The 18,451-nt window shown below is 37.2% G+C and overlaps 1 protein-coding gene across 4 annotated transcripts in view; it reads right to left on the bottom strand.

Annotated features, from left to right (window-relative positions):
• Positions 1-6: 6 nt before the first annotated feature.
• The window catches only part of Erbb4 (erb-b2 receptor tyrosine kinase 4), a 1,229,537-nt gene continuing 1,211,092 nt past the window's right edge, over positions 7-18,451 (bottom strand). For 3 of the 4 annotated variants that reach the window (XM_004626607.2, XM_004626606.3, XM_023710031.1), the window contains 2 exons: positions 2,739-3,036; positions 7-838 (listed from right to left, as the gene is read on the bottom strand). In XM_004626607.2, the coding sequence (XP_004626664.1) occupies positions 393-838; positions 2,739-3,036 (744 nt within the window). In that variant the 3' untranslated portion in view covers positions 7-392. Of the gene's footprint in view, positions 839-2,738; positions 3,037-3,843; positions 3,892-18,451 lie in introns of all 4 variants that reach the window. The other variant, XM_004626604.2, reaches the window with a different exon arrangement.

Here is an 18,451-nt window from a genome sequence, read left to right as displayed (position 1 = left end):
GAAGGAAGGAAGGAAGGAAGGAAGGAAGGAAGGAAGGAAGGAAGGAAAGAAGGAAAGAAGAAAAGAAGGGAAAAAGGTACACTGGTTGGCTACAAACTAGTTTGACAGTAGGCAGTATTATCTGATATTTTTTGATTCTTCTCTGGCTGTCCCACTCTCCTGAGCAACTCATGCAGAGAAAAGAAGAAACTGGTTCCTCCTGTCTTTCACTTTCTGTCCTTCCTTCTAAGGTTCAAGTTAGATAAGCACATAATTATCATTGCATCTCTATGTCTTCCATAGGGAAGTGTCAAAACTACTGGCCTTGGGGGTAGAAGGAAGATCACCAGAGAAAAAGAGGGGGTGGGGAAATGGAGTGGGTGTGTCTTTCCACTTTCAAACTACTGCTCAGCTTACACCACAGTATTCCGGTGTCTGTAGGGTGGAGGAGGCAGAACAGTGCCTGGCTTCAGGGAGAACTCAGAGAGGTATTCAGGATTCTCTGCCACAATGGGCCGGATCCGTCCATTCTGTTTATAAAAATATTTTGTGCTGTACTCCTGCAGGTAGTCTGGGTGCTGGAGGGTGCTCCGAGGTGGCAGGCTGTGGTTCCAGTAGTCAGGGTTGTCAAACGCTTTTTTGGCCTTCTCTGGCACAGGCAGTATATTGTTCTTCAGGTACTCGGTATTGCCCAAGGTGTTGGTGAAGGTGTTGAGGTACAGTGGCTCATTCACATACTCATCCTCTGCCTTGGGTGGCCCACTGGAAGCCTTGTGATATTCAGGATTATCCAAAGCTTGAAGGTCTCCATTTTTTCTCCGAGAAACAAAAGGGTTTTCCTCCACAGGATTCAGGTATTCTGAAGGGATACAAAAATAACAGGTAACATCTACTTTGGGAGAAACAATGAGCTCAAGGTAGTGTACAATGATTGTCTTCTTTGTCTAGAATTAGAAATCCACAGATTTGTTTTCATGAATTCTCAGCAGAAATGGCTTGTAGATTGTCAATGGTCATGATAAAATGAGCACATGGGCCAAAAATATTAATGATAAATCAAAGGCACTGACAAGGTCAGGATCAGGGTACTCATTCTCTAGCATGTTCTTTTTGATCACATGTCTCTACCTTACATAAGGGTCTTTGTTTTTCAAGAGTCAATAATTTATTATAGAAATTAATATTGCAAGGGTTAAATAGCCTTTCAATGTTGATGAATCTCAAGTTTTTTTAAGATTTAAAGAAACCAAGAGTTTATGGCTTACTCCTATGCCAAGAGAACTGGATGAAGGAAAGAAGAGTGTTTTTAATCTACTTGGCTTGCCAGGAAGGCTTGTACCACTGGTAATGGAATTTGATTGAAACTCTCCCCAGGAAGATTTTACACAAAGAAAGGAATCATCTAAGGGAAAAAAAAAAATCAAGAAATAGAACAAATCTGACAGAAACTTTCATGCCTCCAGTTGAATTGCACGGTGTTCCATACGTGCTTTCTTAACAATAATGCATCTTTAAAGTATCTATTCTCTATGTCCAATCATAATGACAAAAGAGCAAACCACTAGTTTAAATTATATAAAATAATTATTTTGTAAGTTTAAGCCAATTGGTGCCTTTTTTTTTTTTTTTTTTTTTTGGTATGGTTCAATCTAACAAATCCATTTAAAGTATAGATAATAGCCTGAGATTATTAAAAAAATAATAATGCTGGTAATCAGTGCTACCTTCCTCATACTTAATTCTGTCTCCTGTAACTCACACCACAGAAGATAAACACACACACACACACACACACACACACACACACACACACATCTATCTATCTATCTATCTATCTATCTATCTATCTATCTATCTATCTGACTCTCTTTGTCCTCTGTTCCATTATATACATGAAAACCTGAGCTGTTCCTATTTTGGAGTCAGGGCATAAAGAGAGCACAATGTAAATTTTCTGTCCCCTATTCTTAGCCCAACATGTACATAGAGTAATCCCATCAAATGGGGTTACTTTTCCCTCACTGTAGATAAACTGCTTATAGTTCAGTACTTAGCATTTGTTGTGCAAGCTCAAAGTAACCATGAATATGCAATCAATATGCAGTTCAATAATGTACAAGACACTGCTATTTCATTCTCGAAAGAATCATATGAAGGAGAAAGGACAATTTTCATACTAAAATTCACATCCTTTAATTTGTATTATATAGTCTTCCTTGTCTTCTACCCTGTTTTTTATTACTTCTCCTACAATGGTAGGGTAAACACTATAGTTAGTAGCAGTTTTGAATTTGAAAAATAAAATCTGAAAGAATTTATAAGGGAAACATAATTTATTTTTATTTATTTTTTTTTTTACCAGAATCCTGAAACTTTCAAATTGAAATGTAGGGATGTCTATACTAAAATTTAGTACTGCAGTGACAAAGCTAGGGCACAACAACCCTCTCTGAGTATTTTTTTTTCTCAGTTTTCAGTCATGGAATCTGAGAATGCAGTGATTCTTTGTGGTCTGATTTACTTTGTTCTTAGAAGTCTTACCCATCTTGACACTGTCTGATAATGCCTACTCTTATATGATTTACTTCGATTTTGCAATATGACCTTGCAAAGTTGCCCAGCCTGGGATAGAACTCTCGATCCTTCTGACCCATCCTTCTGTTCAGACAGGATTCCAGTGTTTACCACCCTACCCAGCTTCAGAGATTCCACTTTTTGTTTGCCCATATAGTGAGCATTTCTGGGCGTCTGGTCTGTACCTTGTTTGGGCTTGTCTCGCATAGGAGTCATGTAGCCTTCTTCATCCAGTTCACCTCTTGGGCTCCTCTCGGGGGCAAACACAGTGGGGTCAGCGCTGTATCTCTGCGTGCTGCTGTCCTCCTGGGCATGGGGTGCCACTGGCTTGCGTAGGGTGCCATTACAGCAGGAGTCATCAAAGATCTCGGCAGTGGCACCCTGAGCAACTGGTGCCTCCGGGATGGTACTGGTCGGGGCTCTGAATGGCACAGGCATGCCTGGCTCTGCAGTGAACCCTCCATCTCGGTAGACAAATTGGTTCTGTAAATAGCAGAAATATATATGGAAAGAAGTTCTCATTAGGGATAATAGTATTCCTAAATCTCTATTCCTTAGCCATTAACTAAAAAGATATAAAATCTTGCCTTTCAGAGAAAAAAAAGTCATAGTGCTATATTTATTGATTACTTTTGTCTAATAGCTAAGGAAATTGAGTTACACTAGAAATATTTAAAATTTTTATAATTTTTTTGGAACATAAATCACATAAAAATGATTTAGATGCATACTTAAAACATTTTATTTGAGCTAAAAATTTTTATTAACCAAGTAAAATATAATCAAATGTAAAAAGTTTTTTTATGTCCTTTTCCCACAATGGTCTACTTTGGCTATAGAATTCAAAGTAAGTTTTCATGATAAATGGCTTTAAGAGAAATACACTGATATAGTATTCCTGGTTACATTTCCTCATTGATTTCCATTCTGTGGCTTCTATGAATTAGAGCCTCTGGTTCCTAACTAAAGGATCTTCCGTGAGATTTTGACATTTTAGCACATGACCTATAATCGTGGAAGGAAAGAGAACCTCCACATTCAGAAGCATAATTTATGAGCCCAGGTAAATCTTTCAGATAAAAATTGAAAACTACTGTTGTATGATATCTCAGCTTTGCATGAGCCTCTGAGATAAAAGACATCTACAAAGGCAGTTACACAAACTGCAGAAGTTCTTAACTCACTGTTGGCAAAGGTATAATGTGAAACTCAGGAGGAGACAAGGGGGAGAAACATGGTAAGCAAAGACCAAAAATCCTATGAGATGAAGTTTGATCATGAAATACTTACTCCCGACATGGGGGTGTAGGCAGGAGGAGGGCTGTGTCCAATTTCACTCTAATAGAAAAGAAAAATGGGATGATGGATATAATAAGAGGCAACATGAATGAAAAATTTAAAAAAGAAAAAGAAAAAGAAAAGGCACATGAGTTGCATGAACCAAAGGGGAAAATGTGCACAACAGTGAATTTTCCTGCACAGTAAAATGTACGCAATGTGACTACCAGCAGATGTATTTATATGTTTGAGGACTTCAGTAATTAAATTTCTGATGAGGAAAAATCTATTGGATAAGCAAAACTTTCAGTGGATTAAAAAACAAATGACAATGTATATTCTGACTAGAGGAAAGGAAAAAGTATGAAGAACTGTGGATGTGAATGAGGGACAGTTCTTTATTTATAAGTTAAATGGTTTCATACTATAGCATTAACTTTGTTTTTAGAAGAAAAACAAGGTGTCTACAAAGACTTAGTAGATTTCAATTTGCCTGAAAAAATTTTTATTCTTGTTAATTTTTTTTAACCACTTCAGCAGAGTAAACTTGTTAGCCTGTCTTTATAAAAAAGTACATAATATTGTATCTTCAGTCTTTTTAAGTGAAAAAAAACAGGCGAAAATTTGAAAAAGCAATTACTTTCCTGAAAACATGCTTTACATTCCTTTTATGTGCTGAGAATCAGTCAAAAATCAAATTTCAATTTATAAAAGGAAGAACATTTACATTTTCATAGTTTAACAGTCTATCCTTGGGACTAAGTAAAACTAGATATATAATGTGATAAATTATTAAGGATAACATTCCTAAGGGTAAAGAAAGGGAACGATGTGAATATAAGCTCTATTTCTTAATAGACATATGCACACACATATATTTCACTCTTTTATACTAAACATATTTTTTAAGAATCTAGGTGCCCAGTGGAAGACCACTTTTACACACACTGTAGATAACAAATAATACAGGTAAAAGTAGTTGTTTGTACAAAGCTTGCTTCCTCTATATTCTGATTTTTAAGTAAACATAAATGACTAAAACCCCTAAGACACTTACATGTTTTATATGAAATATGAAAACATTTTCTCAGGTCAATGTTCATACAGTTTATAGAGTCAGAAGACAGTCTCTGAAGCTTCTGGCTCCATGGAGATGAACCAGCTTACGTAACTGACAGCTGAGTGACACATTTTCCTGTGATGAACTCAGTCTGCTGGACCAATCAAAGGCTAAGTCCAGAACCCTGAGAGTGAGTTTACGTTTTACTTTCCCCAACAGCTGTAATAGCCTAAAAATATATGCATCTATTTTCATCACAGTGTTACAACTAACAATCAGCTGAAGATTATACCATGGAAGGTGGAAGATACATATTTTTTTATGTTTTTCTTAAACAATTTAATTCTAATTGATACATAAAAATGTTATACATTAAGTGGTACTGTGAGGTTTTGATATAGGTATATATTGTGCAATGTTTAAATAAGGTTATACCTATTTATCTTCAAATCATCATTTCTTCATTGTGAAAATATCCCAGGTTCTTTCTTCTAGCTTTTTGAAGTGTACAGCATGTTACTGTTGTCTGTATTTCTCCCACCATTATACTAGCACACCAGAAATTCTTGTTCCTCTGAAAGTGCAGCTCATTGCCCAGTGATGGCTCTCACTCTTCCTGCCTCTCCCATGGTCTCCAGAGTCATCTCAGTAACCGCTGTTGGTATTTTTTGGGACCAGGGATCGAACTGAGGACCTTGTGCTAGGTAGGCAGGGACTTAGCTGCTGAGCTATCTCCCCAGCCCAATCAATTTCCACTCCACTTCCATGAGATCAGTTCTTTAGGATACACATAAGAGTGAGCTCACACAGCAGTCATTTTTATTTTCCTAGCTTACTTTACTAAACAGTGAAATCCAGTTCCATCTTTGTTGTTTTAAGTGATAGGATTTCATCCTTTTATAAGACTAAATACTATTCTTTTGTGTATATGTACCTCATTTTCTTCATTTATCCACTGATGAGCAGACAGGTTGCTTTTAGAGAGATATTTAAGAAGGAATGCATAGGAGTTGTTGCTGTACTATACACAGAGTGTCCCCAAAGAGTTAAAGATCTTATGTTCAGGAATACATGTTTATCTATCTTTTTGGTTTTTCTCTTCTTTCTTTTTTTTTAATTTGGTACAGGTCTCACTATGTAGCTTGGACTCATAGTGATCCTCCTGTTTTCAGCCTCCTCAGCACTGGGATTCCAGGCCTGCACCACAATGCCCGGACTTGGTCACAGGCTCAGCATGCCCAGGGGTGGGGCTGGCATGGCATGCAGAACTGGAGATTGAACCTTATATCTATATTTACAGCAGCACGATTCGTAATACCTAAATCTTGGAGCCAGCCTATAAATCCATCATTAGATAGATGGACAAAGAAAACATGGCATTTATACATAATGGAGTGATATTCTACCATAAAAAGTGATAAATTTCAGCCCTTCACAGAAAAATGGATGCGCACAGAAACCATCATGCTAAGTAAAATAAATCAAACACACCAGCTTAACTATGACCTGTTTCCTCTTATATGAGAAACCTAAAATACAAATAAGGAGCTAAAGAAAAAAATGGATAGTAGAAAGTAGGGACATAGATGTCTCTCAAACAGAAAGAGCAAAAAGAGATAGAGGGAGGAGAAAGGAGAAAAGAGGAATTAAAATGTGTTGCACACTTGGACCGACTCCACACAAGGAATATAAACATTGTGTATTGCACACTTACACTGATAAGAAAAAGAAGAAGAAGAAGAAGAAGAAGAAGAAGAAGAAGAAGAAGAAGAAGAAGAAGAAGAAGAAGAAGAAGAAGAAGAAGAAGAAGCCTAACGCTCCAGTTCCAGTTATCATTACTGTAGTGTGAAGTTTGTCATTTGTGAGACAACTCAGTCATTCATTTTATCTTTGTTTCTCTAATTTATTCTTAGGATGACTAATGTAAACACTGTAAGCTCTGCAGTACTGTGTGAGGGAAGAGGTATGAAATTCAAATTGTCCATCAGCTACAATGAATAAAGTCAAGCAATCAAGATGTCAAAGCTGCTCATCAAAGAAGCATTTTAAAATACTTATCTGTACTCTGATCATTTTAAATATTGCCTTATTTTTTCATGTTAGAAAGAAACAAAATGCAATATTCTTATTACTATGGTTTGTGTCTAGGTGCCCCCCCCCCAGAAGCCTCATGCAGTCTTGGGGCAGCTTCTAGAGTTCGCAGTTAATTCATGGTCCTTTGCTAGGATTAGGGGTGTGAGTGCTATTCCTGCCCTGGGGTGGGTAATCTGCACTACAATGTGAGGAGAAAAGAGAGGCTTGCCTCTTGCTGCAGCTGCTGCCCCTCCCCTGGCTCCTCGCTGCTCCCCCTCCTCCCCCATCATGAATGGCTGCTCTCTGCCATGTGCCTCGGAGCCAGCTGAGTGTGGACTGAAACCTCCACTAACTGTGAGCTAAATAAACCTTTCCTTCCTTAACTGTGGATGTGGGATATTTTATCTCAGCAGTGAGAAAAAGTAGCCAAAACACTTGTTCATAAAATTCAAAATAAAGATTTAAAAATGTAACATAATGATTTGTAAAATGCTAGAGGGTAGGTACAAAATATGACAACTGCCTGTGGCATGGCATTTTATCATGTTACAAACCCTGGCCTTATCCACATTATCAAACCACCAACTCACAAAGATTAACAATTTATTATATCTCAAAAAAAGAAAGAAAGAAAGAAAGAAACAGGAATTGAGGTAGATGCCACAGATACCATAACATGCTAGAGAAATACAGACTTTGGCTTTTTGTGATTTACTGTTGTAGCAGATATTTGTTAGCACTAGAAGAAAATCATGAGTACAGTGAGGCTGGAGTAAATTTATTTCAAAATGAGGATGACATATGAGAAGGCAAGGTGTTCCCAAATATTAGTAATTACCAGTGTTCCTTTGGCCTCTTACCTTGCAGGAGTTCCTATACTGGGTAATACTCAACTTGAATTAGAGCTTGTATTGATTGCACAGTTTGCATTTTATAAAACTTCAGAGATAAAAGATCAAAGGAATAACTCACAAGTCAGTCTTTATCAAGAGGCACATCATTGTATATTTTCACTATCTGGGATAGAAGGCCTTCAATTGTAAAGGCAATAAATATCTCTATCTCTATCTATCTCTATCTCTATCTCTATCTCTATCTCTATCTCTATCTCTATCTCTATCTCTATCTCTACATCTATGTATCTGGCCCTTTTTCCTTTAGCCTGTACCAGGACATGCAGCAAAGCTCTGCCCTATTAGAATGCATCCACCATCCCTGTTTTGACAAGGCTTTCAGTCAGCAATCTGCCAACTCTGTCTCTGGACGTACTGCCAAATAGCATCACAGTAATAGAGAATCTTCATGCTTTTCCTTATTTTCAGCATTAAAATTTAAAAAAAAAAGCTAAGCAAAAACCTCTAGCATTCATTGTTTTTAGGGTTACTGGCTGCTCTTTATGTTTCTATTTCCATTTTTTGGTTTGCTTTTTTATCTGTTTTCCATGATAAAAAGCACCTCATTCATTTCCCACTGGAAGGGCACCGCTGCTCCAAGGGAACATCTGTGAGGCCAATTAGCTGGGCTGGAAATGTGATATAATTGTTGTTTAAATATATTTAAATTACATGTTAATCACTATGTCATAATTTATAGGCTTTGAAAATAACTTTTTGTGCTTCGGAGCCAATCCAGATTTTACTTGTTTCTGCTGTTTTTAGTTTACAACAAGCTGGGCTCAGTCCTCTCTCCTTCAATGCCCACACTTGAAGAGCACAACTTTTAATATCAGAAGGAATGACAGCTGCAAGTAAATTGACTGAGCAAAAATTAAGATCCGCACCACAGCCAGAATGAGCTGGGGTGACCTGAGAGTTCTGAGCAGAACAAAGCAGGGCTCTCGGTTGAAAGGCTTTTGTTTTTCCATTGTGCCACTTTCTGCTGTCCATCAAAGCCCAGCTTTGTGGATCTTTCTGAAGCAGCCCTGGGTGCATGTATTCAATTAGCTGGTAAGGGGATTTGCTGACAGCAGGACAGAGATAGAAACAGGTGGGTTATGAACTGGCAGGTGATAGGGAGCCTGCTCCTGGTGGGGGATTTGTAAGGGTGATGGACGGAGTAGGGCTTAATTTGGTGACTGTATCACTGGGACACTGTATGATTAATTTGGACTGAAATCCAGAGGTTTTAGAAAGGTGAACACATACTGTGTAAAATGCACTTTAAAATACATTATCCCCAAACATTCACTTTATAGTTCAATGATAAAATCTGAACCTTTGCCACATTCCAGGAATGGTGTAAGGTATGATGTACCTGTATTATTTAATATTGTCCATGAGAAATTCTAAATGGTTAATCAGATAGACAGTGTCCTGAGATAGTTTTTAAAATTATCACACAAATATATCTTCTGAGCAAGCACAAATACTACATGTCTAAGTGATTAAAATCTATCTAACTTAATTTTATACTTGATGAGTGTCTCAGTTACTTTTCTCTTGTTGCTGAGTCAAAATACACAACACCCAAAATTAAGGAAGAGAAGGTGTCTTTAGCTCACAGTTTGTGTAGGTTTCAGGCCACACTCCACTAGCTCCAAGGCAGAGGACAGCAGTTCTTGGTGGCAGAAAACCAGCAAAATAGCAAAAGCCGAAAGAGAGGAGCGGTGGCAGAGAGCAAGGCTCTTTTGTTTCTGTGGATTGCTTTCAGACTCTCTGCCTCAGGGCTGGAGGAACACTCCCACCCAGAACCCCAGCATTGGATCACAAATTGATCACAAACCCTAGAAGCCTGGCCCATGATTGCATGAGGCTTAGAGGAGACATGTAGACACAAACCATAACAGTGAGGGTTTTTTTTAACTTTCACATAATTATTACTCTCAATATTAACTAAAGGATTATACTTTCTTGGTCAATGCATACCATAAATCCTTTTAACCAAAAGCAAGTGTGTCTTTATCAGACATTGCTGATTACAGGCACTGATTTATCATCCAGACACTTCCTCGGAGTAACCAACAAGGGTTCTTTCTCACCCTTTCACCCTCCAGGTACATGTGCATCCGATGGCGTTTCTACATTTTCTGAGGTCAGATAACAGCTTGGACAAAAGCTTTTCGCACTGTGTAAAAACCTGTAATGTATTCTTGTAACTCAGTATCTTTCTCATACATGAGTTCGCATTCCACTGCTTTGAGATATCCAGATTTAGTATTTTCATTTTGAAAAGGGAACCACAAGAGAACAAACCACCTCAAACTAATCAAGCCTGCAGGATGCCTATGAGATTTCAGTAGCCAGCATACACATCTATCTTGCATACAGCATTACTCTATTTAAGAATCACTTGTTCATTAATATACCCATTTATATACTTGCTATGATTATCTCTTCTGGTTTTGAGGATGTTATTTTACTCTGTATGGAGACATTTGAAAGAACATCAATTGCTTCTCTCATTCTTCAGCCACATTTCACTAATCCTGGAAACTTTAATCTTTCTACTATGTCTCATCTGTTCAATTACTAAAAGGATTCTTAATAAAAGGAAGCTATGAATGACATCAATAAATATGAATGGAAGTCAATAAAGAACTAGCAAAGTATAAGAAAACTGCATCTTTTATAAACATTAATAACTACTTTCCCTAAACTGATTCTCAGATTCTGTTCTTATAGTTTTTCACAGACGAATATAGTTACTTATAGAGAAATTGAAAAACAAGAAGGGGAAGGAACTTATGTCATGCACCTGCCACATAACTTAGACCACGTTAGGTTTTATTTATTTATACAACCTTGCAAAGTGATACTATTATTCAAAATTATAATTTCCATTTTTACAGCAAAAAAACTCAGGATGAGGGAAGTTAAGGATCTGGCTGTGTGCATACACCTACTGATGGGTGACTCAAGCCTTTGTGCTGGTACCTTTTCATTATGCCTAACAAAGAATTTGATTTTAATAGTTATATTTTTCTACTTACCTTTTATCTCTTCCTCTGCACCATACCTCAACTCTTCTCTCAAATAAGTTATAATGACTGCTTTTTCTAGTTTTTGTAAAGAAAGAATGTCAAGAAGTCATTTGAAACTATCTTGGCTTTAGATTTAAAATACTTCGCTTTTTTTTTCTTACAATATTGACCATCCTTGATTGATTGATTGATTTATATTTAGTATAGGTTCTACAGGGTCTCACTATATAGATAAGACTCACAGTGATTCTCCTTTTCTCAGCCTGCCAAGCACTGGGATTCCAGGTGCACACCACCATGCCCAGTCTCAGTCGTCCTCTCAACACACCCTGCAGGCAGGGCCAGCACAGCATGTTGGGGATGGAACCCTGACCGTGTCTGCCTAAGCAGGTGATTTGATCCACTGAGCTATCTGGCTGGCCCTTCCTTGTGTTATTTACATTTAAATTAGTTACAAGAATTTAACCTAGAAACTAAAACATTAAAAGTTAATTGCTTATGTATATATACATATATATATATACATATATCATAAATATGTAATATATTCATGTGGATAGTTCATTCTTCCCCGATAAGTCTTTAGGTGTTATGAAACTGTACTGCCTATTCATGTTATACACAATCTTGCCAAGAGCAAAGCCAGCCCTGAAGTAGAGGTTGAAAGATTTAAATACTAGAGACCACAAAGATTTTCCATGATGGCAGTCTTGCTTATGGTCTTATTATTCCTAGTAAAGGATTTAGTCAATGGATTCTTCTTCCTACTTAGTTGGGGCTAAGTGAGCTATCGCATGAACAGGCTGAAATTCCTTACCATTTTCAAATATCAAGGAAGAAGAGGATATTTCCTTTACAATATCTGTGGCTAGGTGAGTCAATAGAGTGAAATTGAAAATTCCTTACTTTATGTCTTTTGTTTTAACTCTCTGCTCTGAGAATTACATGATGTCACTGAAGAATGTTATTAGCAAAGTCAATAAAAAGGGCATAATGCATTTTCTATTATAGCCAACATTCCTTTGCTTTATTCAAGATAAGGAGTAAGAAGTTTGTTACCCTTCTGAACCCAAACACAGGGCCGGTTCTGTTTGCTGGGCTGGGTGCTGCAGTTGGGATGTGCGCTGTGTCCAGCAAGGCTTCCTGTAGGAGGGTGGGCTTCAGTGTGGGGTCCAGGGATGACAGAGCCTTGAAGAGCGGAGCCTGGCACAGGCCTTGTGCCCCCAGGAAGCTGCCCTTAGAAAGGATAAACCTGCTTTCCCTGGGACTCCTGAGTTAATTTGACTAAGAGGATTGATACACAAGCAGCAAGCCTGGCCTCTGCTCTTGCTCCTGTTTCCTCTGGCCCTGTAATCTCTCTTGCACATATTTCTATGAATGTGCTGCCACTTGCCATGATGTGACATATCAAGCAGGGCTTCGCAGAGCTTGGTTCATGAGGTTTGCAAATTTGGTCCTAAATGGAGAACCACAACTTCTTCTAAAATTTTTATTAGTACATATGTGACATATACGCTGCTCACATTTATCCTGGAGAGTTGGTACATGCGCACATGCACCCTGATGGTTTTTGTACACCTCTACCTGTACATCTATATCTATACCTATATCTTATCTATATCTATAGACATCAAAAGAGACAGAGACAGAGATAGAGACAGACAGGGACAGACACAAGGACAGCGATAGGGACAGAGACAGGGACAGGGAAAGGGACAGGGACAGAGACAGAGACAGACTGGGCAGGGGTAGAGAGAAAAAAAGATAGAAAAATGTAAACAGGGGGACTGTTAATGGACTGGGGTACAGAGATCAAAGAAGGATAAAATGAGAGGAGGGAAAAGGCATGGAGATAAAAAGCCTTAAAGGGAATAATAATAAAAATAGACCTTTGAAAATGGGAAGGTTACTGAATTAAGCTTCTTTAAAGTCACACATCTTCCTTCTTTTCTCTCTTCCTCCCTCCCTTCTCTCACACTTTCCTCACTTTCTCCTTCATTTCCTTCTTTCTTTTTCTCTGCTTTTTTTAAGAGTACATTTTGATAAGGGACCATTTTTCAGAAATAAGAGGAAAACTTCCAGCAGTTTTCTCAGAGACTTCCCAATGGTTTCTTTCAATAGAAAGGGCATGCCATTTTTCTTAATTTTTAAAAGCATATTCTTAAGTATAACCAGTTCTGTTGAAATATCTTAAAGAGTAAAAATGAAACCATCAAGGCTTTATTATGTGCAAATGATTGAGTAGCTCAACTCCCTAATGAACTCTAAAGTTGCTGCTGCTTGAGGGCTTTGCTCCTCAGTACCACGAAGAGCATTTGATGAGAACCTCCTAGTGCACAACCACCACATTGAGCCTGGCAGTATTTGAACACAAAAACCCCACACTTGAAACAAATGGTTGCAGTCATGAAGTCTTCCTGTTCCTATAACTGTATATATTTAATATGTCCCTCAATCTCTTGGGCCCTTCATGGACTTAACTCTAAAAAGGGAAGTGGGGCTGTAAGACAGGTAATGACCCAGATCACTTTCAACTATCATATTATGCATATATGAAATAAATAGATCTCTCTTAATTATTAGATATTATAAAATATAATTAACATCTAAGCAAAAGTCTTTCATAAAAATTTCTCACATCAATCTTTTCAAATCATATTCATCACATTTACTTTCTTTTTTACAAATGGAGTTTGTACAAAGTCTCACCAGGCCTATATGAAGCATAAGATTTCTGGTTTTTATAAAGAAAAAATATGTTTGGAGAGTGCTTAGTGAAAAAGTAAGTTGGAAATGAAAGTTATTAATGATAGGTTCTGGCCCTAGTATGAATTGCTGAGTTATGATGGTGACCATTCAATATGGCTGAAGCCCTTAAAACAACAGCTCATCTTCCCAGAGACCACCTCCTCCCTTCTTCTCCAACTCAGCCCAGGGTACAATTTCCTTTCATCTTTGCCACCACCTCAGGGAAGGACCCAATCTGCTCCCCAGGTGTATCTAAATGTCCCCCTCAAGCCCCACTCCGGCAAAAGGCTATAAAAGCCTCAGTCTTTGTTCCAATCCAGAGAATTCTTTATCTTCACAAATTCTCTCCATGTCCTCCAAGAAAACGAAGCCACTTTCCCTTTATAATAAAGCCCCTTTCCCTTTTTCCTTCTGCCTGTTTCTCTGTTGAGAAACAGTCAAAACCTATCAATTAGGGGCTGGGGAGATGGTTCAGTGGAATAAGTGCTTCCCTGGCAAGCACAGGGGCCTGAGTTCAATCCCCAGTTCCGAAAAAGAAAAAAAAAAAAGAAAGAAAGAAAGAAAGAAAAAAACCTATCAATTAATTCAAAAGTTTCATTTTACAAATGGAGACATTGATGCTTAAAGACATTGAAGTAATTTTCAAGGCACCATAACTACTTAGTAATAGTACTACAAACAAGATTTCCTAAATCTCTATTTATTATACACTCCTTTAAAATTTAAATCCTTAATAATTCACATTTTATAACTGATAAAAGTTCTGTTTTAAACCTAGATATGGAAAGGATATCATAAAATGACATTTGTTCTAAGCTGAAATAAATATTGATACATACATATGATTTTAGTGGAGATTTAATTTGAATATAAATATCAAATTTTCTTATTGAATAGACTATATGTGTATTAGATAAAGTAATACCTATGTAATATGAAATAATTAAAGGTAAAAGTCATCTATGAACAGATTAATTAAAAATAGTCTTTAAAATGACACTTATTTACAGGATAACTTCCATCGATTTGGGATAATACTTAAAACTTATAGCTATAAAAAGCAGTTATTAAACTCCAATACATACATACTATTGTCTGATGATAAACTTTTAATTTCATGGTGTTTATTTCTATGTTTGTCTACATAAACAAATAATATATAGAAATTGCAAATGCAGCTTTAAAAACAAGTAACGTAGGACAGCTAAGTAAGGGGAAATTACAAATATTCTAAATTTGAAAACTATTACTTTAGAAACTGAAATGTAATACCATGGATATAATACAATATATTATCTCCTCTTATACTCTTGGTAAAGGCTTAGCGAAAAGTTTTAGGCAAGGTGTTTGTGTGGACATGTGTGTTCATCTGTGTGGCTGTTTTCACTTCTACACGGAAGAAACGAACAACTGACAGTACAGTAAGAGGCTGAATGAACCTGTTCTATTTAATTTCATTCTTGTATAGATAGCTACCTTTTCAGTGGGTTTGCTCTTTCTCTATTTTTACCTTTTTTCACATGAGACTATTATCTATCTGCAACCTTGTTTATTGAAACACCATGAACAAGAGCTCTGCTTAAAATATTTGTGATTATTTAAGAGCTATTTTATTTACTAGCAAATAAAAGACAACAGCGAAATAACTTTCTCTGAGAATACTCCAAACCCAAGACATTTTGTCTTTACAGTCAGATTAACAGCATGGTGTGGATGAGTACGTAAAAGCTAAAGGGTGCAGTACTGGTGGGTAGAGCCCACAGAGTACAGGAATTTGAACTGCAAATTTGACAAACCCCATTTTGGCACGTAGATTTATGTGAGTGTTGTAAATAATAGGTACTGGCAATAACCAAACAGCTTAACATAGTACAGATCCAGCCTTCCCTTCAGGGTTTCTATCATTTCAGTGTGGTCCAGGTTGAAAATATCTGCAGTCGCGCTAGCTTACGCAAACTGTTCACCATACAAACAGTGAGCTTGTAACAATGGCTCACCCATCTGACTGCGCTCCTGAAGCTACCAGGTGCACAGCTGCTGCCGTGAGTAAAAAGGTTTCTCTCAGTCCACCTGGAATTAGGACAGCTGGTTGTGGGAGCCGCTCTGAATAATGTGCTGGGGGTACTCGTGGAGGGCTACTGCAGAGCAAACAGGACAGAGCTGTCCCATCAGCCCCGAGCAAACACCAGCTACATTTCATGGAAACAGCCTGATATTTACACCTGATCTGTGCCAAAATGAATATCAGATTGAAGGCAGCACCCCAAGAGAAAATGCTTTTCCCAAGAGCTACTAGTGAACAATAGTTTAAGCAGCTTTTACCACTTTTGAAAGGAATCAAATTTGACTTTACTGTATATAAAAAGGAAGAAGAAAAATAAACAAGGCATTCCTGTATCTATCTGTGAACTACTTTAGAATTCCCTAAAATTAAAAGTAAAGAAAAAAAAAAAAAAAAAAAGACCAATACTTCTAAGCTCATTTGCTGCCAAAGTCAGCCTAGATTAGTCAGGTTCATGGTGATAATGCTTTTTTCCTAAAAAGTTGACATTTTATCTAAAAAATAAGACGGTGGTAAAAAATAAAATAAAATTGAAACTAGAAAGTCTAATTTAAATCTGACATAGATGTGAGAGAGAACCAAATTGCAGTATTATCAGGCCTCATGACAGACAGGGCAAGTAACATTCCCCCAGACCATGCAGCTGCTTAGTACGAGCAAAAGTCAACAGGCCTAATTAGAAAATGATTTTTATGCTTTAAAATGGATAGGAAAAAAACCCTGCTGGACAACCTCCTATCATGCCTGCCCAAGTCAGAAGCAGCTTGGGTGAAACTCCACACCAGGCAAAGTCCAACTTCCGTATTTCCTCACCAAGGAAATCCCTATTTCAGGCCCCTGCAGGTCTCCACCCTAACTGATCACAGACCCACCTGTTTCTGCCCAGACTCTGTAGGAAATATGACTCTATTTTCCACTTATTTTAGATGTATAATTATGAGTCAGCATCTTACATTCCAAACACCATTTTATTTCTACTCTTCAGACTTTGGCTTTAGCTAAGCTAGCAGGGATCTATTTTAGTTTGACAGATGAACTTCGAGAATTTTCTCAAATTATGTGAGTGGGCCATGGTGGACCTCTCTCAAGTAACAGTGGGGTCTTGCATATCAATTCCTCACTCACCTAATTGACTGATGGCCTGGAATTTGCACTGGAATGTTTCGGGCATGTTGAAGTCACATTTGTAAAACGTGAAAGACCACCTCTCTCTACATTCAGTATGATTCACTTCTCTTGTGTAGCTTTGCAAGTGGCAACAATAACTTATCCACCCATGCAAGTCAAATGCATTAATATTATCCCTGGTCCATTCTTCATAGCTAAGCATCCAACATCCACTTTTAAATGCCTCAGTAATTTCAGATTCCAGAAGTTCTCTCTATCTTCACAATTACCTTAGTTGTGGGTAAAATGTCATACAAATTATCATTTGAATTTAATAACCTGCAGGTAAAATAAGTGCCATTTGAACTATGCCAGGAAATAGGAATAAAGTAGGATTCTGTGGGAAAATGGACACATAGGCTTATCCAAATTATGAAACCATTTCTAACTAAAATACTACGCTAACCTTATCATCAGTCGCCTTGATTTTAGTCTATTCCTTCTCTCCAACCTAGTATTTATAATTGTCTTTGTTTAAAAACCAGCAAGATGTCCTACTGCCTTCAGGATAAATTCACTTTTTTTTTGATTCACTGTAAGCTTTTGAAAACCATAGCCACTGACAATTTTTCTCCCTACTCCTCTCCACTATCTCCTCATAAGACATTGTTGAAATAAACACCAGAAATGTCCATCATGCATCATTCTCCCATCCTTAGACTCAACAAACAGCACCAAAAAACTATTATCTGTCCCGTGTGAATAATTAATGGTTAGTATCTTACTTGCTTAATCTATTAGTATGTCCTTGTTTAGACTTTTGATCTATTTAGAAGAGAACAGCATCTGATTTATCACTGTATCTTTAGCACTTAACATAGTGCCAGAATATGGTCAGGATGAATGTGTAGTAGGGTATATTATATCAAAGGATGGATAAATAGAACCCTAAACTTACTATTGGTAAGTCAGAATCCCAGAGACTTCTTTCAATTAATTTGATATATTTTAAGGAACATAAGATTCTGGCACTCCTTAAATTCTATATTACAAACACCTTGCTCTACAGATGGGGTGAGTCCTAAATTGCCTGAAAATGGAATCATCTATTATATCTCATCTAATGAATTCACTAATATTACTGTAGTCATTGCTTGATATCTTAATTCTAAGGACAAGAACCTATCCTTCTTCAAGATAAGTGGTTCCAAATGCAATGACATTTTGAAGCACTTCTGGATTCTGTCACTACTACTGTACTCCCCTGAGACATCTATATATTTCCTAGTGCCCTAGAAGCCTAGGGGAATTAAGATTCAGCTTTATCCCTGAAAATCATAAATTGTTAACTAAGAAAAATAGAAATACAGGCCTTCAGGACAAAGAAACTTTAAACCAATGCAAAATGTGCTCTTTCTTTATAATTGTACATATCACCCACTATAATTCCATACTTATGTGCATAAAGTTAGATTTTAATTTTTTTTTTCAGAACCAGGGATTGAACTCAGGCCCTTGTGCTTGCCAGGGAAGTGCTTATTCTACTGAGCCATCTCCCCAGCCTCTTTAGATTTTAAATTTTTCAGAAAACTATTTTTAAGATAATCCTTTCCAAGTAGTACAAATGATAAGTTACAATCAATGAAAGTAT

This window comes from Octodon degus, unplaced genomic scaffold (assembly GCF_000260255.1).
Source record: "Octodon degus isolate 3935 unplaced genomic scaffold, OctDeg1.0 scaffold00016, whole genome shotgun sequence".
In the NCBI taxonomy this organism is placed as follows: Eukaryota; Metazoa; Chordata; class Mammalia; order Rodentia; family Octodontidae; genus Octodon; species Octodon degus.
Note: the sequence above shows the minus strand (reverse complement) of the source record. Positions and strands in the feature narration are given on the sequence as shown.